This window comes from Hydra vulgaris, chromosome 15, assembly GCF_038396675.1.
Source record: "Hydra vulgaris chromosome 15, alternate assembly HydraT2T_AEP".
NCBI classification, from domain to species: Eukaryota; Metazoa; Cnidaria; class Hydrozoa; order Anthoathecata; family Hydridae; genus Hydra; species Hydra vulgaris.
The window spans coordinates 33,529,149-33,556,827 of record NC_088934.1 but is presented as its reverse complement, the minus strand read 5'-3'; the positions used below and the strand labels follow the sequence as shown (position 1 = coordinate 33,556,827).

Genomic DNA, 27,679 nt, shown 5'->3' with positions numbered 1-27,679 from the left:
AGCATGTGAGACCTGGTGAAAATCTAGGACTTTCCTGATTTTCAACAAGCATGCTGACGTAAACTTAGTAGGCTTTACACATTTTTCCATGGAATTTCCATTTTTCCATATTATCAATCCTTATAAACTGTCCACACTCATACATACACATAGCAAAATACAAACAACTCTTGATGTCATTTAAATTAAATAATAGCCAAGTATGATTTGTTATTTCTTTTTTCGCCAATAACACAAACTGAAATGTTGGTTCAAATCGTTTATACTTTTTTACTTGTATATAAGTCCTTTTCGACAATTCAAAAACATTCTAGAAAGTTCTGGAGATTTTTTGAAAGGTCTAAAGGTGTCTCGAAAGTTCTAGAATATTCTGAATAATTCTCAGATAATTATATCAGTTTAGGAAAATTTTAGAAGAATGCTAAGTACTCAACTCTAATCAAGTTGAATACTGAGCATTCTTTTAAAACTTTATGTGAAAGTGGCAAGAACTTTCAAAAGCACATATATTTTAAAATATCATTTTTTTGGTCATAGAAGCAAAGCTATTGAGCAAAATGTTGGTTAAATTATTCACCAATTTAAAAAATTGAGAAAATATTTCCCATCAAAAATGAATAAAACTTTGTGAATGTTGACTGAAACTAAGGTAACTTACTCTATATAACTTTAAAAATACTTTGAAAATTGTTTTGAAATATTCTATTTAAATAACAATATTCAATAAATATTTCATATTTCATAAAAGTATATAATATACCATTATACATATTCAATAAATATTTCATATTTCATAAAAGTATATAATATACCATTATACATATATACACACACATACACATACATACATACATACATACATACATACATACATACATACATACATACAAAAATGTACTTATATAATGTAAAAATAATCAAATATGCAAAAGATGAAAAAACCTCATGTGAGGAAATAGCCATAGATTGTAATTCTTCTGACACTTCTTGACCAGACCTTTTTAGAAGTTTAACAAGACCTGTAGAGTATCGCATGCCATTATCTAATTCTGTTACAAAAATCAATACACATAACTCTTTCTTGGAAACTGAATCCTCCTAACACAATAAAAAATCAGATATCACAATTATCGTCATCATCATAACATCATCAATTAATGTCATATTAGCTCATCAATGTTGTCAAATATAACTCTTCCAATGTCATCATGTCAAATATAACTCTTTCAATGTCATCGCTTATATTTATTAGTGAATATAAGTGAATATAAATATTTATTTTGTGAAAAATAGTAGATTAGAAAAATAATATTTTGTAAAAGTTACATCAGCTTTATAAAATTAACAGATTGTGTGATATCAAAAAAGTGAAATTTCCTTATAATTTAGAGAGAATTTTGAATAAAAAAGTCATTTAAATTTAAAAAAATTTGTTTTTCTTCCTTGGTTTTTTTCCTCCTTTTCTATTTTTTACAAAAAATTTAATTTCTTGTAAACATGTTATATACATGTTATAACTTATAACACTGCATGAAAATTTTTTAAAAAAGATCAAAACAAAATAGACATTCCACAATATGTACATTTACAAAATACACTTCTAGATTAGTTTTTTTAATTAGTAAAATAAACTTGTTTTGTGGCAACAAAGTTGCTAATGGGCATGCAAACGGGTTCACAAAATATTAGTGTTTCTTTATGTATTATTACTTAATTTCTTTGATCATTATGCTTCATACTTCAAAAAAAAAAAAAAAAAAAAAAAAAAAAAAACACTTTTTACCACCTCTTTACCATTCTCCCACAACAGATCAAACTTTGATAAAAAAAGATATTGAAAGAGAAACATTTTAGTCTTCAAGTCAGATGAATTTAAAATAAAATAAAAAACTTTGCATGGAATTTACTAGACTTTTTTTGTTATCTCTAGTGAGCAATTAAACAGATTGACATTTCTTCAAATAGACTCTTAGCTTTGCCATATATTAAACTTACATTTTCTCTCATAACCTCTTGCAAGCAATTTAATCGATTCCCAAAATCACTCTTACTACAACAAAAATCATAATGAACAACACATGATCCATTTTTGATTCCAGAGCTTAGAACTGATTTATCACTCATTACTAAAATAAAACATTTCAATGATTAAATTTTAAAATCTATTATTTATTGATTAGAACTTTAAACTAGAAAATTAGTATAAGTAATACAAACTACTTATTTGTCATATAAAAAACTAGAAAAAAAATTAAAATTCATTATTACTCAAAAAATTATTTTTTTTCTTTAGTGAAGCATTCCACGCAAGTTTTACATCTTTTACTGAAGACGGAGACATAAACTCGGTTATTACATTTGAGAATATGCTGTATCTTGTTAACTGCTCTTGTAGTTCATCAGCATTGTTTGCTGAGTTTGTAAATATTATTGTGTTCTTGTCATTTGCATCAGTTTCAAGAAAACCTGGAAACAATATTAAAATAAAAAATGTCTTTTTGTTATGCTCGCTAAATTTTTCAACATTATTTATAAAATAAAAATAAATAAATTAGCAATAGAAAAATGTTAATTTTTATTAGCTATTCCTATTTCTGGTTACAATATACTTTTGTTTATCATTTTCCATGTTTATACTCTCCAAGATTAATTTAAAAAAAAACTGTAATTGTTTTTAAAGTCTTTTATCTATCATACTACTTTCTGTTCATAAGAACTTAAAACAACTTTTTTATATTTATCTGAGGTTGATAGTTTTTCTGATATTTTTTGTATTAGCTTTTTAAATCTAGTGTTTTAGTTTTTAAATATTTAACAAAATGTCAAATTAATATCTTTTTTGCTTCATAACTAACAAAAGCAAATTGCAGCAACTTCCAGAAAGCAAATTGCAGCAGAAACTTCCAGAAAATTGAAACTTCCAGAAATTTCCTGCAAAACTAATATTGTTAAAATCATATTTAAATTTTAAAATCAAAAAACAGCTTAATTATTTGAAGCAAATAAGTAATTAAAAATAAACAACATACTATTTAAATATTTACCTAAATATTTATGCCAGAAAATTAGTTCATAAATTAAAATAAAGTATTAAAAGACTAACCTATTAGATAGTCTAATCTTTCAACAGAATTGCACAATTGTACTACCATTGGTACTTCTGCAAATAAAGCTGCTTCAATTTTATTTCCAATTATTACTAAAGGCTCTGCAAGGTAGCTATTCATAAAAGACCGGACTCCATAGGACCACTTCTTTGCAATAACAATTATTTGTTGTGTAGATTCACTTCTTTTCATTTCCTTCAACGTTTGAACAAACAGCCTCATAAAAATTTTTATATCTTCAGTATATTTTTCTACTAAAATATCTGCATTGTCAAAAATAAGATAACGCAAACGTTTTAGATTTGTGAATTCATTATAAAGAATTCTAATTAAAGCAGGCATTGTTACGACAAGTATTTCACAACCATTAATCAATCTAATATTATGTTCCTCTTCGCTGCCCATGCCACCATAAAAGATATCAACACGCACAGTCTTTTTGTAATAACTAACCAGATTTGAACAAACATCATACACTCTTTGAGCCTCAACCCAATCAGAGACACATATTAACACTATTGGCTTCAAAATTAAACAAACAATTAAGTTAAACAATTACATTTAATGATTATACAATTATACAATAATAGTAATATATAAACAAACAATTAAGAATTTTACAATTTAATGAGTATATAATTTATTCTAATTAGAATACTTTAATTAAAAACTATATTATTAGATATAAATTATGATTTTAAAATTTACAATAAAAAATAACTAATAATTATTATACCCCATTTCCCTTGCCAAAACTTTTATTTTCATCACTAACTAAACACTTTGTGATTGGTAGAATATACGCAAGTATTTTTGAAACATAAGAACTATTAGGCTCAGGTATACAAACTATATGTCGAAATGCCACCACAGCAGGATATAGATGCGACTGAAATTGAGTAGGTCTCTCAAAACCTAAATCTATAACATTTCTTTTTAGAGGAAGTGGCAAATTCAGATTTGATATTCTTTCAAATGGAGCTCTCTTTAGTTTACCATGAACAAAGATGTCATCAGTGTTTGTTGAACAACTTGACTCACATCCAACAGAGAGAGCTTTCAATACGGGATATGCATCAATTAAATCTGAATCATTTGTTGAGCTTTCATTTGAATTAAGAAATACGAATGGACTAAAAGACTTAGGGGCAATAGAATGGCTGTCAATCATACCAAATTGATTGTTTTTAGGAGAAACTTGTTCATTTTGAAAATTGTTAGGTAATATTTCAGAGAAATCTTTGGCTTCATTATTTTCTTTACATGGAATCTTTTTTTTTAATTCCAAGGATTGAATCTTGGTAGAATTTTCTTTTTCTGAAAAATTTAAAGTTATATTATTGCAAATGTTTTTAGGAGTAAAACTATTGTGAGTATTATTAAGTAAATTCTGTAATTCTTCAGAGTCTTTGTTTGCATAACTTCTACACACTTCTTGTTGCTCATCTCTAAGTTTTTGTGAAATTGTATGGTCAAAATCATCACACACAGTTAGTTGTTCATAACTTTCTTTTTGTGAAATTGTATAGTTACCACCATTATACACTGCTTGATGTTCATAAGTCTGTTTTTGTAAAGTTTTACAGTTATTAAAAGTTTCAATAGATTGCAATTCAGGTTTGTTTATTAATGGCGAAGTTTGTCTTAAATGGACACTGGAATTATTTAAAGATGCTTCTTGAAATTCATCGTGTTGAAATGTGTCATAATTTTTTGAATGTTTTGTGGCATTTTGTGGAGGAACATCAGGTTGAGATACATCATAGTTTGTTTGATTTAAAGTATTTGAAAGAAAATCATTTGAACAGTTTAAACCATTTGATCGAGGGACTGAGGGGTAAGAGGCAAAATTAAAATTTACAAGCATTTCATTAACACTATACCATGAACTTTCTTCTTGTACATACAATATAACATTTTTTGAGCAATCCGAATTCTCTGAAACTACTTTAATAGCAGTAATTTTACCTGAACAATAAAAGTGAAAATATAAAGTAACCTATAATAAAAGTATATAATAAAAATATAATGAAAATAGCCTGAAAACATATAGTGAATGTATAATGAAAATAAACACATACAATAATGAAAAGTCAGTCAAGAAAGTAAAATGAAAATAATGCATCAATATTATATATATCCATAAAAAAATTTCAAAATTTCAAAAATAGCTTTAATTTTAATTGAAGCTAGGTCATATTTGAGCCAGTATTTGATTCAAAGTTAATGAAGCATCATTTTTTCTGGCGGGAGGTATCAATTTTATAACTAAAACTTGTGGGAAGTAAAACCTTCTTAACAAATTTTTATAATTAAAGTGTGTGTGATAGTGACCTCTCATTAATAGTGTGATAGAGACCTCTCACCAATAGTGTGATAGTGACCTCTCACCAATAGTGTGATAGTGACCTCTTTTCAAATAAATTTCTTGGTAGGGGAATTTTCTGATAAAATTTTATAATTAAAATCTCTCTGATAAGGTGTTCTCTAATCAAATTACTTAACTCTAACTTAAAATCTCTTATATCATTACATTTATTTATAATGTCAAAACCTGAAAAATTTATTAAGACTAGCTATTACTATAGCAACAAGAAAAATTTTATAAATATATTTAAATTAAAAAATAGAAATACTAATCAAAACTAAAGGTTTCATTTAAAAATTAATTTTAAACAAAGAAAATGAGATTTTAAATGTAGAAAAAGAATTATCAAATCATTGTTATTAAAAAACTTGTTTTGACGCTGTTTTAATGAAATTTAAACTTAATCAAAATATTTGATTAAGTTTTTTTTAAAGTTCATCAAAACATCAAAAAAATGTTTCATTGAAAAAATTGATAAAAAATGTAAGAAATAAAAAAATTTATTTAATAATTTTTTTAATCTTCATACTGTTTTGAGTCAACAGATTTTATAAAAATCTGTATATTAATTATTATTCATATAGCAAAGAAACAAACATTTAGGTCTGGCTATTAGAATATGTTATTGCAACATTTGAATATGTTATTGCATCATTTCAAATCTAACATTTATTAGAACAGTGAAATCCTTTTAAGTAAAAATCTCACTCAAGTTCTCGTTTTTTATTAATTCTAAACTAAAAGGAGAATGTCCTCCTTTGATGTCTTTTGGCCCATATCCACGCCAAGCTGATTGAGTTTAGATTTTTAGACCAAAGTATCGTTGGTGTCTTACATATTATCTATTAAAAAATCTAAGCCCGATCAGCTTGGTTTCATAGTTTGGAAACTCAGTGTTTTGCATAAAAAAAATTAATCTAAGGTGAAAGCTGTGATCACATGACATAGACTGTGCACAACAAAAAATTTACAATGTCTCCAGAGAAAGAAGACGATGATTATTTTTGTAATAGTGACCTTATAATGCTATTCTCAAAGATGTGAGTACTTTTTCCTAGTAAGATTAAAAGTGAAAAGTAATGTTTCTTTATATAAATCATTTACATAACATAAGCAAACATTTGTTTTAACGTTTTTTACTAAGTGATCAAATTAAGTGAAAAATAAATGATTGGGATAGAACTGGAAAATAATTGATAGGGTGATTGATTGATTTAGTTTTTAAAATTTTTTTTAGCTTACCCCTGGATCCTTCCCATGTAATGTATGTGTCAAAGTTTATAGAAGTAAAGGTGGGTTAAAATTGCATATCTCTAAAAAGCACCCCAACAATGTTATCGTTGATGAGCCAGCTAATAATGCAGATTTTAACCTCAAGATTTTGTTCTCACTACTTAAAAAAGTGTCTTGCAAGATTACAGAAAGCTTAATTTATGGTGAAAATATGATTGAAGTTATTAGAAAACTTCAGATTGACCAAATAAAAGACAAGATTCACTTTGATAGAATAATTGAAAGTTGCAGTAAAGTTTCTCTAAAAAGTTTGAATGAATTTTATGCTGATTATTTTGGCAAAACAGTAATCAACAGTAAGCTAATTCTTAATTGTGGTCCTGAATATGAAGATGCTGCTGCATTATTATTAAGCAAACTTGCTGATAGCATTGCATCTTATTATAAGGCTAATATATCTAGTGTCAGTGATAAAAAGACATCAAATAGTCAAACAATATGTGAAAGAGAAAAGTATGGATTACAATATCTTGGAGGCTGCGTTATCCACAAATTAAAAAAAAAAATCCAATATTTTTGAACAAGCAATAACACTGATATACAAAAAACAATGTCAATATTAAAAAGCTGCCAGTGTGAAATGAAAAATATTGCTTTCCAAAAGCTTATCAATGCTCTTAAGAGTATTAAGCGAAACACTTCTTTTCCAGTATTAAGCGAAACACTTCTTTGGATGCGTATTGCATTAGCATTGTATCCAAACTGTTTAGCATTAGGGTTATCTGAATGACACCTTATTTTTCTTTGAGCACTGAAATATTCCTCTATTGGGTCTTGACAAAATCTATTAGTAAGTACATAAGACATGCTCTCTGCTAACAGAAACTTTATAATTTTGACAATTGAGTTACATGTCATTGTCAGGCCTTCATGAGTCTGATGTGAAATGAACATTTTGGCTTTAGTTTCATAAGAGTATTGACAACTAGTGGTATTATCTACTCATTCATCTAAAGATCTTTTCCAATCTTTAAAATAATCCAAATAGTCATTTAAAAGGAAATTAAATTGAAAATCATTTTGGTCTGTTTACTTTTGATGGAAAGGTTTTATATTAATTTTATGTTCTTCAAGAGATCTACTGTTTACACAATCAAAAAACATGTCCGTTTTTTCACAAAAACTAGCTGTCTCTATATGTTCTTCAGTTCCAAAGGTTTTCAAAACAGATGCTATGAATTGACTTAAAGTTGGAGTAGCTAGTTTTATAGTCATAACAGAGTAAGAGTTTATGTGTATGTGCTCATTAGTTAACTTAGGCATAAGTTTTAAACCATTGTCTCAATCTTGATAATATAATTGAGTAATGTGCTGCCACAATAAGTATTTTCCATTGTTCCACAAGTAGCGTGTACATTTTCCTGCGCCAGAGTTTAATAAGCAATTTTGAGCAGTTTTCATCAGGTGTGGTGGGTCTGCTACAAAGTACATGTATCTATATTTGGCATGCAAATTTATTGTTTTAAAAATAACAGGAATAATCATATCTCCACACATATAACAGGGAAGTTTAATCGTTGTTCAGTTTGATGCTGACACCAACAGCTACTACAGAAACTAGATAAAGATTACATCATTTTTCTAAAATGCATACTGCATCCCAAAATAAAAAAAATAACTGCACTGCTGTGGCAGTGATGATAGTAAAATATGCAAGTGAAAACTTCAGAGATGTTGCAATGCGACGAACCATAAAAACAAGGACATGAGTTGCAAGTTCACATTTTTGTAATGTAGTAAAGTTCAGGTCTGGGTCTCCCAAATCAACATAATTAGCTGATGACTATTCTTATCAAAAACCAGATTTTAGATGGGGATTTTGATGCTATGGATAAACAGTATCTTATGATCATTGGGGTGATAACTCCAGATGAAGAAACACTAAATAAATTTTTTTATACTTTCTAAAACAAATTCATGAAATCACTATGCAATTCGCAATCCATCATCACACTTAAGTTATTAAGCTCTTCTTTCATTGCTTTAATTCTAGATTGCAATTGTGCACATTCTTGAAGGTGCTGCTGCATTGTTAATTTAAGCCTCAATGGTGAAGTCAAAGAGATAGCAGCATTTAGTTTGGCTGGCTCATTGTGACGTCTAACTTTCTTTTTTTTTTAATAAATGACTGATTTGTTTGTCAATAAACATTTTTTAAATTATATATATATATATATATATATATATATATATATATATATATATATATATATATATAAATATATATATATATGTGTATATATATATAATTTCAACTGTTATTTAATTACAACTTACGTGTTTCAAAATCATCTGGCTTAATCTGGCTCACAAGCAAAGATTTTTCCAGATTTGATTTGCCCTTTAAACCGCCGGTCAATAACACGTCCTTTCGTTATTGAATTTAACCATTCAGATCGTCAACTTTGATGAGCAGGATCTGCAGGATTTGAATAAGGAAGCTTGAATATTCCTACACCCTTTGTTCTTCTTGGTATTCCACAGTTCATTATACTACAATTACCGCCTGGCATATTATCTTTATAAATATTGATCATTGTTTTGATAAACAAAAAATTCAATTATAAACAATCACAGACAATCTGTGAAATAAATGATTGATCTGTTTACAATATTACTTAGCAATTAACAGTTAAAAAGTTTGTGTGCATGGTCACGCTTGATTTACGCTCTATTGTTGTGTCAAAAGGTTAAACAACAGATTTTCCAAACCAGTTAAGTCTATAAACTATGATGCAACATGAAATTGAAACAAAGTTTATCAATTATAAATGATAATGGGATATCATTTATATTTAGTTCATCTTCATCTTCTTGAACACCTCTACAAGTAAACAAAATGGATAATATAAAAACTTTGCAGTAGAATCATTTTTGCAGTAGAATCAGTTTTGCTAGCAATGTGACTACAATAACCATACATTCTTAAACCTGAAAAACACCCACATGCCCAAGACAATACTGATTCTGGAATATCGATGTTTGGCTAATATATTTAATAAATAGCCTATACTTAGTAGCATTTGAATGTCTTGACTGAACTTCAGCGGAAATCATATCATAATTTTGAATTTGTTAAAAATCTTTATCAATCAAAATAATATATTTTTCATTTTTATTTGAATGTTCTGCGAGATAACTATAACTTTGTTTTATCAGATAGCTATGAAATGTGATGCATTTTCAAATAACCTCCATAGAAAACTTGGGGAAATCATTCATGCCTAATGCACCAATTGGTTCAAACTTTTTCTTTTTGTATTCAAAATGTATTTGTGATTCCAGTTCATTTTTTAAATTAATTTTATCTTTCATTAGAATTATCTGCAATATTCTTAACGTTTTTTTTTTATCAGATATATACTTTAAATGAAAACAGTTAATCAAAGAAGCAGCTATTTTAACATCAGCCATTATATGAGGAAGAAAAATAAGAAAGTATTCCTTATTTTTTCCAAAGAATCAAAAGATTATTTAAAAAAGAACCATTAACTGCCTCGACAACATATCTGCATTTTGTAACAAACCATTTTTGTAGGGTTAGCTTGAAAACTATTAAACTGAATTTTAGAACAAGTTGGTAAATACTTTATATGTAGTTTTCAATTCATCAATTAATCTCTAAAACTAATCATATCTCTAAAACCTCTAAAACTAATCATATCTCTAAAACCTCTAAAACTAATCATATCTCTAAAACCTCTAAAACTAATCATATCTCTAAAACCTCTAAAACTAATCATATCTCTAAAACCTCTAAAACTAATCATATCTCTAAAACCTCTAAAACTAATCATATCTCTAAAACCTCTAAAACTAATCATATCTCTAAAACCTCTAAAACTAATCATATCTCTAAAACCTCTAAAACTAATCATATCTCTAAAACCTCTAAAACTAATCATATCTCTAAAACCTCTAAAACTAATCATATCTCTAAAACCTCTAAAACTAATCATATCTCTAAAACCTCTAAAACTAATCATATCTCTAAAACCTCTAAAACTAATCATATCTCTAAAACCTCTAAAACTAATCATATCTCTAAAACCTCTAAAACTAATCATATCTCTAAAACCTCTAAAACTAATCATATCTCTAAAACCTCTAAAACTAATCATATCTCTAAAACCTCTAAAACTAATCATATCTCTAAAACCTCTAAAACTAATCATATCTCTAAAACCTCTAAAACTAATCATATCTCTAAAACCTCTAAAACTAATCATATCTCTAAAACCTCTAAAACCTCAAAAACTAATCATATCTCTAAAACCTCTAAAACCTCTAAAACTAATCATATCTCTAAAACCTCTAAAACTAATCATATCTCTAAAACCTCTAAAACTAATCATATCTCTAAAACCTCTAAAACTAATCATATCTCTAAAACCTCTAAAACTAATAAAAATTCTTGGACATAACTAGTTCTCTTAAGCCACTTTTACTTTTATTTTAAAGTATCACACAAGGTCCATAAATATCAATATTAAAACTATTTACAGTGCGTACTACAAAAGGCTTTTAGTTAAATAAACTAAAAGATATTTAGTTAAATGTCTTTTAGTTTATTTAACTAATCCTTTATTTTTTCCCCACTGTACAGGTTTCGTAGAAAAAGAACTATTTTTGTCACAGAATAAATAAGTACAATCGGCTATAATTGCTGTTCATTTTTTAAGTCAAACAAATCTTTGATAATATCTGTGTTATTTAATAGCAAATCTTTTTGTGATCATAATTTTGCTCCTAAATTTTTGTTAAAATACCTTCAAAAAGTGTATTGTTAGAAATAAGACTTTTATTTCTATGATTTGTATCAAGCAAAAGAATGGTTTTATTCAAAGATTTTAAATTTTTATAACAAATGATTTGATCCTGTATAAGATTTAAGCTATCCCCTTTAAAATGATCAAAAACTTTATATATCATATTATCATTTTTAATTTCAACGTTTTTTGAACTTATACTATCACCTCTTGTTTGACAAACACAACAACATCTATTTCTTAGATTATCTAATACCATGTTGTAATATTATCTTATTTTAGTAATATAAAAAGGAGACAATATTTAATTATGTAACAGAGCTTTAGTTTTTCAATATTAATTTGTTAATTGAATATTTTTACAAAAATAATGTCAAATTAACATATTTACAATTCTTTTTTAAAATTTGTTTTAAAAAAAAAAACTCAAACAATTTCTTAAAAAATTATCTTTGTTTTTTTTGGGAGGAGGGGGGGTATAGGAGAGGTAGGGGGAGAGAGAGAGGGTTTTAAATTATTTTTAAGTTGTAAAGTGTAGTTTTATTTTGTTTTCAAACATCCTTGAGCGTAAATATGTGTTTTAGAATGAAAGAAAGAAAAAAAAAAAGGCCAAAAATGTATGTAAGTTGGACATACTCCTTTGCAAAGACTAAAAAAAAAGACAACAATAACTCTTTTTTTTTATAAATAAAATATTTTGCTAAATCCATATCTTTTGGCTTCAGTATCAACTTAAAATTTGTACTCAACTGTTAGGACACAATATTATCAATGGAACTGAGAAAAAAATCCCATCAAATGTACATACCATCAAATGTACATACCATCCTTTTGTTATGACAGTATATACATTTTATTGAGACACCCTTTTGGTGTAAAAATCGTCAGGCTTGGTTGGGAAGCGGGAGCGATTGCTCTCGATTACTGACCACGGAAAGAATACTTAGTTGCAAAAAACTGGCCAGATTTTTTTGTCGTTTTGAGAACAAACAAAAAAAATGCAAAAAAGATTAATCGGACCAATGAGAGACAATTACAAAAAAAAAAAGTAATAAACTAGGAAAAGAAAATAACTTTTAACGTGAAACAACTTAAAGCAAAATAAATTACGTTTAGAACAAATATTTTCGAAACATCGCTCTTTCATAATTTTCTTATAAAATTAAACAACATTTTTTATATAAAGTAACATCTTACGATTGCTTAATAAGGAAACAAATGTTCTTTTATATATCAAAGACTATAATATAAGTTTTATTTATATACTCATGTCCTATTTCCAGTGCTGGATTAAAGAGGGTTGGGGTTAGAGGGGGCTATAGTCCCAGGCCCCAAATGCTTCTCATAGTTTGAAAAGTTTAACATATTTGAATTAATTCTTCTTAGTAAGATAAATAAATGAAATAATTAAATAATTGAGTTACTGTAGAAATTGAATTAATTAGATAAAAATCAACTAAAAAGGTTAAAAAAACTTAATGAAGAGGAAGTGGAACTGTTTCACAATACCGCTGATGATGTTTAGTGAGTGGGCTTTTTAATTTTAATTAGTATTTAAAACAGAAAAAAGTAATTTTAAGTTTAGGTATAACAAGTTTTTATTAGAATGACAACTGTAGCAAAAATAATTAGAGTTAGTAAACCAATATCTAAGAACTTAAAAACTTTTCTTTATATCTAGCAACTATATATATATATATATATATATATATATATATATATATATATATATATATATTTTGTTATTTCACCTCCCCAAGGCCCAGAAGGCCACTACAGATGAGGAGGCTACTTAATTGTGGTTATAACCCTCTAACCCTCTAACCCTCTCTCAACTCTACAACTCCGAAACACGAACCTTGACAAACAAGGCCGCTGCGCGGAGAAACAAGTTGAGCGTGGTACTACCAGGGACGTGGTGGGGATCAAACTCGGAACCTCTCGCTTATGAAGCGAGCGCTTTACCACTACACCACTACCACATATATATATATATATATATATATATATATATATATATATATATATATATATATATATATATATATATATATATATGTTTGTGTTCTGTCGTGACCTCAGGGATGATGCTTGTTCATCTGCGAGTTACTTTGTATGCATGTTTGTGTTTAGTAACCAGAAACTTCTTGTATGTTTATTTCATAATTAGTTTTATTAACTTTGATGATTAATAATTTCATTGAAAAAGCAATTATTGTTGAAAAAATTTTTGTTTACAAAATAAATCGTAAAAATTGCTTTAACAAAAACATATACACAAAATTACATTTACATAAAAAATACATACTTTTTAAATAAAAAAATAAAAATATACTAATAAAATCTATAATATATAATAAACTTTCAAAGTTTTGACAATTTAAAAAATATATATTCCAAACATTTATCTTTGTAAACAAATAATAATAGTTTAAAAGATTTACAGCTTTGCAGATGTGGCTCCAAGAATGAGCCATAGTATTAAAGTAATAGTTCGTTTGATAAAATATACTTGAAACAATTTATGCTAGAAATCTCAATACTTGACAAATCTCGAATAATACAATTTTTTAAAACATTTCAACAGAATACTCAAGAACTTTATTTCGCATAGTCAGCATATTTTTTGAACCAATAGAATAAGTTTGTTCATAGATTTGGCAGGTTTTAGTGTTCGTGAATATTCTTTTTATTCTTTTGCACCAAGATATTTTGAGAACATTTAAGTTTATGTATGTTTCCATGTATGTCTGTAAAACAAGAAATTTTTGTTTTATGGACATACATAAACTTGACATAGACATACATAAAATACATAAAATGTTCAAAATTAACTTAACAAATTAATCAATTAAGCAAATTAACTTAATTCCAATTGCTTTTTAATTTAATTAGTCAACCCACTGAACTGGTCATCTTTGTTTGTAAACTTAAAATTTTTCTCTAAAATTTGGTAAAAAGATGTAGCTGATGCCAAATCCAAACACTTAATTTTGATTTTGGTTTACATAATAATATAAACATATAAAAAATGATGTGGATATATAATGGATGTTGATATATAATATATAATAATATTAACATAAAACAGCATTTGAAACAAAGAAAAGTTACAATTAATTGTTTGTCTAATAAGGGTAAAAGTAATAACAAAAATAGTATTAATAACATGTGATAACTAAAAATCTGGACAAAATTAGAAATGGTATAATTTTTTAACGGAGTCATCTTTTTTAACAATTTAAAAAATATAATAACAAAAAATATCTAAATAAAAAAAATAAATAGATTTATAAGTTTTTCATGCCACAAACAGTGTCTACTCTTGTAAATGTGGCGGCAGCAAGCCGATGTACACGTTCTATGTCAATTCTTTTAATTGAAAACTCTATCCGCTTTTTAAGTTTGACTAGGTTTTCAACTTGCCAGTTTTTGTTGTACACTAATCTCTTAAGTTCACACCAAAAATTTTCAATTGAACGTAATTCTGGCACATTAGCAGGATTATGCTCTTTTGGTACAAATTCAAGATTTTTTGCTTTAAGATAACTTTGTACTTTATGTGAATAATGCGATAAAGCTAGATCAGGCCAAAAAAACAATATTGTCATTTTTATGATGTTTTTCAATGAATTTCTCCAATCTAACAAGACATTTTGAAGTATACATATCTTCATTGACAGCTTGGCCTGACGGAGCAATGTACTGCTGAGAGATTCCCTTTGTAGAGATTGCAATCCAAACAAGTAATTTTGGCTCAAATTTGTCTTTTCTTTTTAACCTTACATCATTTGATGTTGCATTTATGTCAGAAGAGTAAAATCCAGCATTTCCAGAAATATTAGTGTTCAATATATTAGTGCTCAAATAAAAATACGATTTATTGTCAATAATAACAACTTTTTTCCGAAAAATCGAAACCAACCTGCGGCACTTTGAACAAACAGCTGCTTTTTGGTTTTCTTTTTGGTGTCTTAGTTTTTTTACGATAACGAATGCTAGTTTTTTGATGAATAATTTTGCTATGTACGGTTGTGATACATGAAATCGCTTTGCAAGACCACACTGTGAAATACCATCTTTTGATCAATCGATTTTTAAGGCGCTTTATCTCTTTTGCAGGCATCTTTATTGCTTTGCGACCACTTCTGACTTTTCTTTCTGGTCCTATATTGTTCCCCTTTCTTTTAAGTATATTATAAATAGTAGATTTTGGTATTGCTTTGCGACAACTTCTGACTTTTCTTTCTGGTCCTATATTGTTCAACCTTTCTTTTAAGTATATTATAAATAGTAGATTTTGGTATGCTCTCCATTCGAAAAATTTACAATAAAGTTTTTGTTGTCATCTGGGTGCAAATCCAAAAATGCAAACACTCGTTTTTTAAGGGAGTCTTCTTTATAAGCTTTTTTTTTCATTTTTAATTATTCCTAAATAAATTATTTTTTAATAATACATTTAAAGAATTAAATTTGCAACAAAATAGAAGTGATTGCAATTATATAAAATTTTTTATATTTTTTGTATAATTGCAATCAAAACCTTTGTATTTTTATATTTACACAAACTTTGTCCAGATTTTTAATTATCACATGTTATATATACATACCCTTGTAATTACGGTCGGCATTAGGCAATGCCAACCTAACTGGCGACCAAAAAATGTCTGAAATCAGTGATTTTTTGGTGACCTCCTTATTGAAAACTTAGTAATTAAATTTTTTTGCCAACCTGATGCCAACAAAAAATAGTTTAAGACCTTATTTTTTCTAATTCTGAGCACTGATTAATAATAATAATATGACCCATAATAAAAAATAATAATGAAATTCTTAAAAACTCACCATTAATGGTATTATCTACAAACTTTGCGGCTGAGTTATCAAAATACTGTGATTTCCTAAAGAAAATTAATATAATTTGAATTTTTAATACAATATGATATAATATGACTATTATTGGTTGAAATTTGGACCATTTGAATTTTAATTAATGCAATATTAGTTAATTGCATAATTAAGTTAATTGCATAATTAAGTTAATTGCATTTTTTCAAAAACTACTTAATCAATTCTGAAATTTTTTTTGCATAATTTTAAATTTATTATTTATTTTAAATTAGTTTAAATTTAACTTTGTATAATTTTTTTGTAGTTTAATCCATAAATCTCAGAATTTTTCAACACTATTTGCACATTTGCAAGTATTCCCTTCACTTTTGTCCAGTAAGATTCATTGACTTGCTTCTAAGGATAGTTCATTGAGGATAGTTGAATGTATTAGCATCATTTGGAATGACATTGATTCTATTTTTCTTATACCTTTTGAAATAGTGGATTGATGCCAGATCTGGGCAAAATAAACTTAACCATATATATTTTTAAATTAGAGGGACAAATTGTTTATCTAAGCATTCAGTCATATATAGATCTGTTAAAGTTTGATGTGTTATGAAAAAAGAGCTTTTAAAGCAAATAGCCTGCCAAACAAGAAACTTGTGAGCAAAATTTTCACTTTTAATGTGCTCATCTGTCTACTTTAATGTACCATGTAATCTGTCAGATGCTTTATAAAATTTTGACTAATAATAGTATTAACTAAACGATTTACCACTAAACGATTACAGTAAATTTCATCATTTACTAAAATATACCTTTTTTTTTTAATCGTGAATTTAATTAAATTTTAAGCTCCTCTAAATGCCTTCATTTCTCCATCAAGTGACCTTTTTAGCATTTTTTTTCTTGTGATAACATTCAGATTTTCCTTTTCCACTTTGAATAAAAGATCTTCTGCATTTAAACTTTGTAGCTAAATGTTATTGTCACTAAGTTGGATCTTAATGAATCAAGTCACCTATTGATTTCAATTTCTTTTTGTCATTAAATTTTGATTTTCAATCACTTATTATTTTTTATTCATAGTTTCATTCTCCTAATAACATTTTATGAGGATTCTAACATTTGCATTTAGAATTTTACATGTATTTGCATCTATTGAATATAAGCACAATGGATTTTCTATAAAATTTTTCAATTTTCAAACTTTTTACTCAACACTGCAAAAACTAATCAGATGAAAATAAAAAACACACAAAAATTACTTGTGTATGCATCACTAAAAAAAATTTATTAGGTGGTTTTTGAGAAAACTCAATTTAAATTTGTCCAAATTTCAACCGATCAAAGCAATAAGTTAAGTTATATCTATATTTATTTTTATTTAGTCATTATTATGTATATATTTTTAACTTATATGATATTTTCAACATGTCCTGTCAATTAATCAGTATTGTTACTTGTGAGTATATATATATATATATATATATATATATATATATATATATATATATATATATATATATATATATATATATATATATATATACAGGGCTGTCCTGAAGAGGTCTTTCATGGGAGGGGGGTGTTGTATGTATTTTTTGCCCACTAGAGACACCAAAAAAAAAAAAGGCCCTCAATATTTACAATTTGCCAGCTATAGTTCAAAACTTGCTCAATGTGCCAACTCAAATACTTAAATGACAGCTTTGGGGAATGGAACACGTAAAATGATATTTTAGAAAATAAAAATAAATAACATTAATAAGTTTTTAAAATTAAAAAAATAAATAATTAAAAAAAAAACCAAAAAAGCTTCCTGCTTTACAAAAAAAAGTACATACTGCATTGACATCTGAAGATTAATATCTGGAGACAAACTGACAGGAACAATTCCATCAAGTAAACACTGGATAAATTGATGAGGGAAATTTTGAAACTTGGAGTGTAAGACTCTTAATCTAAAAGAAATTTTCTATAGATTTAGATAGTCAAGATGAATGAGGCAAATATAAATGAGGCAAGATGAATGGGGCAAATATAAATGAGGCAAAATTGTAGACTAGTTTTTTTATTTATTCTAGTATAATTTTTGTATATGATCATTATAAGCATATTCATATATTAATAATATATGAATTTTTTAATTTGTATAATAATAAAAAAATCATTTACGCAGAAGAATTGTTAGTATTGCTATATTAGTTAAAGCTTTCTGATTATGAGTCTAGCAGACCCAGACCACCTTTATCTGATGATTCATAATTTATTCATAGTTTATCTTTATTATTTGCACATTTTACATAATCAGGACACTTTCTATATTTTTTAACCTGCCTTATTATATGAGGTCCATTTTAAACATAATGTTATGGCAAAATAGACATATAACTTTTATTTTTCATTTATTCAATTATTGCTTTGGTTTGTAAGTTTAAATAAATGGGCAACTAAGATTTCTGCCCCCTGTATGGCTAGCTTAATCATAATTGATTACTAACAAGAAGAACAAAAAGAAACCACTTAATAATTTAAAAGGAATCCTCTATTTCTTTTTATACAATTAAGGGTGCCTTAAATCCCCTTGTAGATACAAAATTACAACTCAGTGTTTTTCATGTGCTATGGTTATCTTTTGTGATTAATTTAAGCTATACTTAAGTTCAATTGTCCATTATTAATATTTTTAGATTTCATTGCAGAAAAATTACCATTTTTTATTAAAGTTTTTTTTCAATTTTTTTATTAAAGTTTTAATTAAAAAATTGTTATGATTTTTTATCTAAAGGCACTTAGCTATGAATTAGTTGAAGAATATATATACTTCAACTAATTCATAGCTAAGGACACTATTTCCTAATATTTTGCCCTCCTAATAAAAAAACGTGGGCTTTAATTCAGATAAAAAAGAAAAAAATAAAGAATAATAAAAGAAAAGATGGAGTAGAGGGTTTGGCATGGGGAAAGATCTTTTCTTTCAGCACTCTTTTGCGGCATCAGGCTATGAGATATATGTCAATTTATGTACTGAAGCCCCCGCAACTTCCTGTTTTTGTATGACATCATCCATGTGCATCTAATGCTGCATTATATTTACCTATGTGTATATATGTATATATATATATATACACATATATATATACACATATATATATACATATATATATATATATATATATATATATATTTATATATATATATATATATATATATATATATATATATATATATATATATATATATATATATATATATATATATATATATATATATATATATATATATATACACTACCGACAAAAAGTTTGAGGCAGGCTAGGAATTTTTAGAAATAAGCGAATAAACAAACATTTTTAAGTCTAATTTATACTTTAATTAATATTTAATGTTTAATTAATATTTAATGTTTACAAAAACTAAATATTATTAACTTGCATTTTCTAGTTGTACTCGTACCAGTTTTGATTTGTCAAAATAATCAGTTATTCAGTAAATAGCCCACTGTTAAGAAATAGTGTTATTAATACCTTTACTAGAGTGACAATTGTAAAAAAGGTAAAAAAAAATGGGTAAACGAAAGGAATTAAACATTGCTGAATGAGAAAGAATGAGAAAGTTTATCATGAAGAAGGTTATTCACAAGTCAAAATTTCAAAAAAAAATGAAAATTTCAAGATGTTGTGTCCAAAGGACATTACAATGACACAAAAAAACTGGTAAGAATGCAACTAGAAAACGTACTGGAAGGCCTAAAAAAACTAATAAATTACAAGATAGAAAAATAAAAAAGATTAGTTCATCAAATAGAGGGTACACCGCCAAAAAAATCAGGTCTGTGTACAATCAATTTAATAATCTTAAAATTAGCATTTCCACTGTGAAGAATCGATTGAAGAAATTTGGCTGGCATGGGTGTGTAGCTGCTTGTAAACCATTATTAAGACCAATTAATAAGACAAAAAGGCTAAATTGGACTAAAAATCATCAACAATTGGTCAATTGAAGAATGGAAAAACGTCCTTTGGACAAATGAATCCAATTTGGAAGTTTTTGGTTCAAAACGTCGTGTTTTCGTGCGAAGATTTGCAGAGAAAAGGTATTCGGAAGAATGTTTAATACCCACTGTGAAACATGTGGGTGGATCTGTGGTCGTTTGGGGATGTTTTGGTGGGGGAATATTGGAAACCTACACAAAATTGAAGGAATTATGACAAAAGAGGTGTACAAAGACATTTTAGAACATCAAATGCTGCGTGAGAGGTTATTTTCTGATCAGTATGTTTTAATGCACAATAATGACCCAAAACATACTAGCAAAATCTGCAAAACTTGTTTAACAGATCTTCAAAGCCAGAAAATATTAAAAATAATGGAATGGCCACGACAATCGCCAGATCTTAATCTGATCGAGTTGTTGTGGAACTTCATAGGAATGTTGATTGTATGCCGAGGTTGTGGAACTTCATAGAAAGTTAATTGATTGTATGCCGAGGATCTGTACAGCTGTAATACAAAATTAAGGTGGTTATTTTGACGAATCAAAAATTTAATCAAAACGCTAGTTAAAATTAGAAACTATTGATCAAAAATGTATAATAATTTAAGTTTTTGTAAACATATTAATTAAATTACAAAAAAGACTTCAAAAAGTTTGTTAATTCACTTATTTCTAAAAATTCCAAGCCTGCCTCAAACTTTTTGTTGGTAGTGTGTGTGTGTGTGTGTGTGTATATATATATATATATATATACACACTATACTATATATATACTATACGTCACACATAATTTATGCGTGAAGTATTTTAATTTTTAATTTATACAGCATAAGTTAAAAATTTCAGCGCAATCACCACAAAACGTATCTTCATGAACCTTACTTCTTTTTTTAAATAATTTTCAATTTTTTTTCGAATCATGTCTCGTGACCATTTTTGTGTGACTTGGTCCAAATATTTCAGCCATTTTATTCTCAATTAAATCTCAATCAACAAGCTTAAATATTTATAGACCTTTTAGTTGTTACTTTTATAATTATTTTAGGCGATTGAATTATTGCATAGATACTAGATGCAAGTTTTGAAGAGATTTTAAAGTACAAAACTTGTAAACATCAGGATTTTCAACATTAGAAATTTTACTGGAAGCAAAAGCTATTTGTGGGATAATATTAGGGTTGAAAGAATAGATTCCTGTATTCCTGATATGGCATTTACTAGTGTAGCACTACACAACCATGCTTCAGTAAATAATAGTGGAAATTGCAGTTTTGACAGTGATTGTCCAGAAAAGTTTCTTTTGAAATTATCAATAACAACATTCCAGTAAGTTTTTAATAGTTTAAAAACACTTTTGCCCAGAGTTTGAAGTTCATGACTACAATGCGCAAAGACAAAGCATATAGATGATTTCGACTTCATTACAGCAATATCCAAATGACTGCGATGTCCGCAAAAATCAATAAAGCTTTTCCTGGTAATCTGTGCTGGTTAAAATGACGCAAAAAAGTAAAAAATTCTTCCTGAGTAATATATCCATTTGAAGTCATGCAAAAAAGACTTCCAGGGGACAAATTATCCCTATACTCATGTTTAGAATTTTTGCCTTTATACAAAATCATAGGTGGAACTCAGTTGGTTCCAGTAGCATTTATACATTCAACTACGGTAATTGTTTCTCCTCTATCTGCATGAGTAGCTGTATAAACAAGTTTTGATCCTTTTTTGCCATTACTACATGAGTGCCTGTCATTGTGAATTGCCATCCAGATTCATCGTTGTAAATCAATTCAGGATTGTGTGCCAAATTTAGTTTTTTAAAGAATTTTGCCAACAAGATTAAAAATTTCATACAATTTCCACTTTGAATTGCATAAGCTTACCATAACTCAAACTTTTATATTTACTGACAGCAACATCAGGATGGCGCATTAGAAATCCTGCTAGCCAATCTTTGCCAGGAATTATTTATTTCATTAGTATAGTTATTTTAATTTAAATACTTAATTTAGATTTATGGCAAAAACTGACTTTGATCAATTTTTTTTTTAAATATATAATTATATGATACAATGAGCGTTTTTAAGTTACAAAAGGTTTTTTTTTTGATGACTTCCTTTAACATGGCAGGAAATTGTCAATTGTTTTGACTCCATCCAACACGATTCGCTATTATTATAATAAATATTTTCAGCGCTACTTATGCACCAGCTTTTTATAATAAGTTTTTCTTTGCAAATTACTTGATGTGGCAAATAATTTCCATAAGCATCAAAACATGTTAAAATAGTAGTCATTTATTTTTTAATGCAATAAATAAATTAACTCATTTATATACACAAGATTATGGGTAAATAAATAATAACTACCTGCATCTGGATCTAAACTAGTTAACACATTTACATACACAAAAAAAAAATTTAATTCAAAATAATATGAAAGGTACAAAGCTTTTTATGAAACCGTTCATAATTAGGTTTCATCTGTAATTAGGTGTTTTTTATGGTATTGTTAACTATTAATAAAATTCAAATTTTCTACTTTCAAATAAAGCACATTTCAATATATACACCATTAGTTTTTTCACTTAAATTGAGCGCTTATTTTTATAAAACATAATAAATGCTCTTTTTACCTACAACAAATAATGACAAAAAAAATTTACAAATACTTTAAAATTCTTTGCTTTTAATGTGTTGTAATTATAAATATTTTATTTATTACAGGTTGGGTGAGTTTACACTAGTTTTAACAATATTTATTATATAACATTTATTATATAAGCCCACTTCAAAGCATATTAGGTAAGTTTTATCGGTTTTAACATTGCATACATTTATTGTTTATAATCAATTTTATTCTCTAGGATGTCGAATCAGCAAGAAGAAATTTTTGTAAATGTATCAAAAGAGAAATCAAATTTGGTGTAGAATTATTTAATTTTTGGGACAAAAAATCAAGTGGCTAAGTGCGTACAGTGAAAGCAGATTTTAAAGTCATTGGGTGGATGTACGACATCAATGCATACTCATTTGAGAGCAAAGCACAACAATGTATTAAACAAACAAAAAATTTATATCGACTCAAGTGTTGCTGGTGCGAGTTGCTGTGAATTTAAACAGAAAAAGTAAAACTTTAAAATTCAAAAGTAGACAAAAGTTTTGCTGCAGTAATATCTAAAATGGTCACCTCAGAGGATGATTTAAGAAAATGTTTAATAATGCGTAGATTTAATGATCCCAAATCATCCACCAATATACAGGAGATTGTAATAGTCTTCAGTGAAAAAATTTGTCAGTCAATAACTGCAGAAATAATTTCCCAAAAAGAAGAAGGTATTTTTCAGTGTCATACTTGATGAGTGGACTTCTTCTTGTAACCAGGGTTTTATGAATGTTAACATACATGAATCAAGAGGTCAGGTTTGGATTTGGGGCTGTCTCGTATTGAAGGCCAATTTGTGGCTGAGGGTTGAAAATGGAATGCGGGTAGTTATGGGAAATGAAACTGATGTTTTAAAAAACCACCGAAAAACTTCCAGGCCTAATATATATATATATATATATATATATATATATATATATATATATATATATATATATATATATATATATATATATATATATATATATATATATATATATATATATATATATATATATATATATATATATATATATTTATATATAAAAGACTAAAGTGCGAAAAGTTGTTAAAGTATTCCATTATTCACATTTGAAAAATGCTTCAAAATTAACCAAAGAAGAACTATTTTATCTAACGTTTTACAGTATCTGCATAATGGAGGGGAAAATGAAATTCATAAGAGTATTTCTGTTCCTTCTAAAATGGAAATAACTTTATTCTAACCCTAGCCCGATATCATAATGAATAAAACTTCTCCGGAAGTCAATTCAACGAATTCTGAGTATGATCCTGATATAAAATCTGAACTTGACCCTAACGAAAGTAAAACTGAACCCTCCTTGGCAAAATCACTACAGCAAAAAAATCTGATAGTCACTTTTACACCTGAGAACAAGAACTTTAAAAAAACCATCAATTCAATCAGCAATACGAAATGAAATTAAATTTTGGGTAGACCACTTTAGGAAAGTATTTACAATAATCTGATGTGTATTCCTGCAACAAGTGTTGAAGCAGAGAGCTTTTTCCACCGCTGGAACATTTTCAACAAAAATCAGGTCAAGACTTAATGATACGACATTGGATAAATTGTGCATGCTAAGAAGCGTTTTTTAAAAAATCACAGTTAAAAAAAAATATTTTTATATATTATTTAATTTTTTTCATTGAATTGGGTTTGTTTATGTTATTTTTTTCATTAAAAAAAAAATTTTTCTCCAAAAAAACGAGTTCACCTCTATATAAAAGATTATATTTAATTTTTACATAAAATAAAATAAAACAAAATAACTTTAAAAATTTTAAAAAATGAAAACATAAAAAACAAAAAACCTTGCTTTTGTAACACACACCGTGTGTCCTTCGTCAACCAGAAAAAGTCTAATCATGAAAAAATGACTTTTTGAATTAAATAGTAAAACATAAATATCAAGGTTAATATCAAAATTAAATTCATATTTATTTTATATAATATTATCAATATTACTATTAATACAATCCATATTTTATAATTGTGTGTCAGTCTTTATTCAAAGCTTAGTATTTATTCAAAGCATTCTTTTTATTATTTTAATTTTAATTTAAATAGCAGGAAAAAAAGGAACTTTTTTAATCGTGCAGGCTACTTTAAAAATGACCATCCTGCCAGCGCTTTTTCATGCGCTGGCATTTAATTTCAAATGGAGAAGACTGGTGTGTGTATATATACATATATATATATATATATATGCAGCCTTTGGGATTGGGGTTGGCTTAACTGTTGACCTAGAAGTGCTTGAGGTTGTCCAAAAATTGCCGAACTTGTTTCTATGTTTTATGCCAAAACCATTGTATAAAATATTTTTTGCCCACCTCTAACTGATTAAGGTTGGCAAATTATTGCCGACATCATTTTTTCTAATTCCGTGGGCTGTATGTATATTTATACATACAGCCCTTGCCAAGCTTGATATATATATATATATATATATATATATATATATATATATATATATATATATATATATATATATATATATATATATATATATATATCAAGCTTGGCCAGGAAGGCATGTGATTTCATGTTATATTATGACCACGCAAATACTATATAATATTGAAAACTTGACTATGGCTTATAAGATGTTTTGGAAATTTGTATACATTTCAAAAATGCGCTAAAAGAAGCAAATAAATCTTTGTAAAAAAATAATGAAAAATAAAATCAAATTTCAGTTTTAGTTGAGTTATTTTACAACAAAATAAAATTTAAACTTAACTAAAATAAATAATAAACTAATATAAGATTATTTAAATTATGATAGGAATAAATATTTTTGAATCGTTTATTATTACTAATATTTTAATAATTATGAGTCGTTGCTTATAATATTTGAGTTATTTTACAACAAAATAAAATTTAAACTTAACTAAAATAAATAATAAACTAATATAAGATTATTTAAATTATGATAGGAATAAATATTTTTGAATCGTTTATTATTACTAATATTTTAATAATTATGAGTCGTTGCTTATAATATTTAATATATATTTTTTTTAATTATATTTATTATAAAAAATCTTATATAATTAAATAATACAAGTTAAAATTTATACAACTTTCATTGATACTTTAATTAATATAATATTTAATTAATATTAGTTACGTTATTTAAAAGCACTTTGCTAATATTAAGATTTTAGTAAAAATAAACGTGTCAAAGTTATTTATTTTTAATGTAATTAAAAATAAATAACTTCTACACATTTGTAAATTGTGGCCAAATCGTCAACAAAAAAAATTATTTGCATGGTCTTAAAAAGACTTGTTTTTGCACATCTTCTTGGCCATGACTTTTATATATATATACATATATATATATATATATATATATATATATATATATATATATATATATATATATATATATATATATATATATATATATATATATATATATATATATATAGACACACACACAAACACACATACACAGTGCTGTTCTTATCAATTTTGGTGCCTAAAAATTCTAAAATATGAATTTTTTTAATATTTCATATCAGACATACTTATTACAGATGTATCAACCATGTTCAGATGTATTTGTGACAAACGCAAAAAAGAAAATATTTTTCTTTTACGCCTCTTAACCACAAGAATAGTGAAGCTAATAATTTTTTATGATGAGAAATAAAAAAGAAATAGCAATATATTATAATATTATATCAATAAATTGAACTTTATTTTGCACTAAAAAATAACACATAACATAAATAAAATGAAAAGAATTTAAATAATAAAAATATTGTAAAAAACAACAAAAAATATTTTTAACAAAAAAACATCCTCATATAGCTATACTAGTTTAACATTTATCATAATTTACATAATAATTATCATAATCTAATTAATGTATTAAATAATAAACATCTTCCTAGCTTTAATTTGAGTAAATTTATTGATTATTAAATTTACATCTATTCTTTCTAACTAATTCAATTCTATAGAAAGAATGTTTAAATTACTTAGTTTTGAGTATAATTTTAATATTTTCTGATATACAAGTTTTTTATTCTTTTGAACACTGAAAGTGATTGAAGCAATTACTGCAGATGATTGACAAAAATATTTTTTACGTTGTTGTAAAATTAGAAAATGTTGATTCGATATTTAATAATATATATATATATATATATATATATATATATATATATATATACATATATATATATATATATATATAGTATATAGTATATATATATAGTATATATATATATATTTATATATACGTAGTATATAGTATATAGTACATATATATATATATATATATATATATATATATATATAATAGGCTTGGCCAGGAAGGCGTGCGATATCACGTCATAATATGACCATGCAAATACATATATATATATATATATATATATATATATATATATATATATATATATATATATATATATATATATATATACATATATATATATAATAGGCTTGGCCAGGAAGGCGTGTGATATCACATCATAATATGACCATGCAAATACTCTGTGATTTTGAAAACTTTACCATGGCTGTAAATATGTTTTGAAAGTTTGAATACATTTTAAAAATGCATTAAAAAATTTCAAAAAAAGCTTCAAAAAAAAACTTAACATAGAAGAAGCAAATAAATCT

General features: G+C 26.3%; 1 protein-coding gene across 1 annotated transcript in view; it reads right to left on the bottom strand.

Annotated features, from left to right (window-relative positions):
* Positions 1 to 27,679, bottom strand: part of LOC100205880 (putative ATP-dependent RNA helicase TDRD12) — a 115,151-nt gene that overhangs the window by 55,131 nt on the left and 32,341 nt on the right. Inside the window, exons 4-11 of the mRNA XM_065819174.1 lie at positions 24,853 to 24,900; positions 18,221 to 18,337; positions 16,383 to 16,438; positions 3,844 to 5,075; positions 3,104 to 3,629; positions 2,269 to 2,466; positions 1,996 to 2,126; positions 943 to 1,098 (exon numbers count right to left, since the gene is read on the bottom strand). Of these exons, the coding sequence (XP_065675246.1) occupies positions 943 to 1,098; positions 1,996 to 2,126; positions 2,269 to 2,466; positions 3,104 to 3,629; positions 3,844 to 5,075; positions 16,383 to 16,438; positions 18,221 to 18,337; positions 24,853 to 24,900 (2,464 nt within the window). The remainder of the gene's footprint in view (positions 1 to 942; positions 1,099 to 1,995; positions 2,127 to 2,268; positions 2,467 to 3,103; positions 3,630 to 3,843; positions 5,076 to 16,382; positions 16,439 to 18,220; positions 18,338 to 24,852; positions 24,901 to 27,679) is intronic.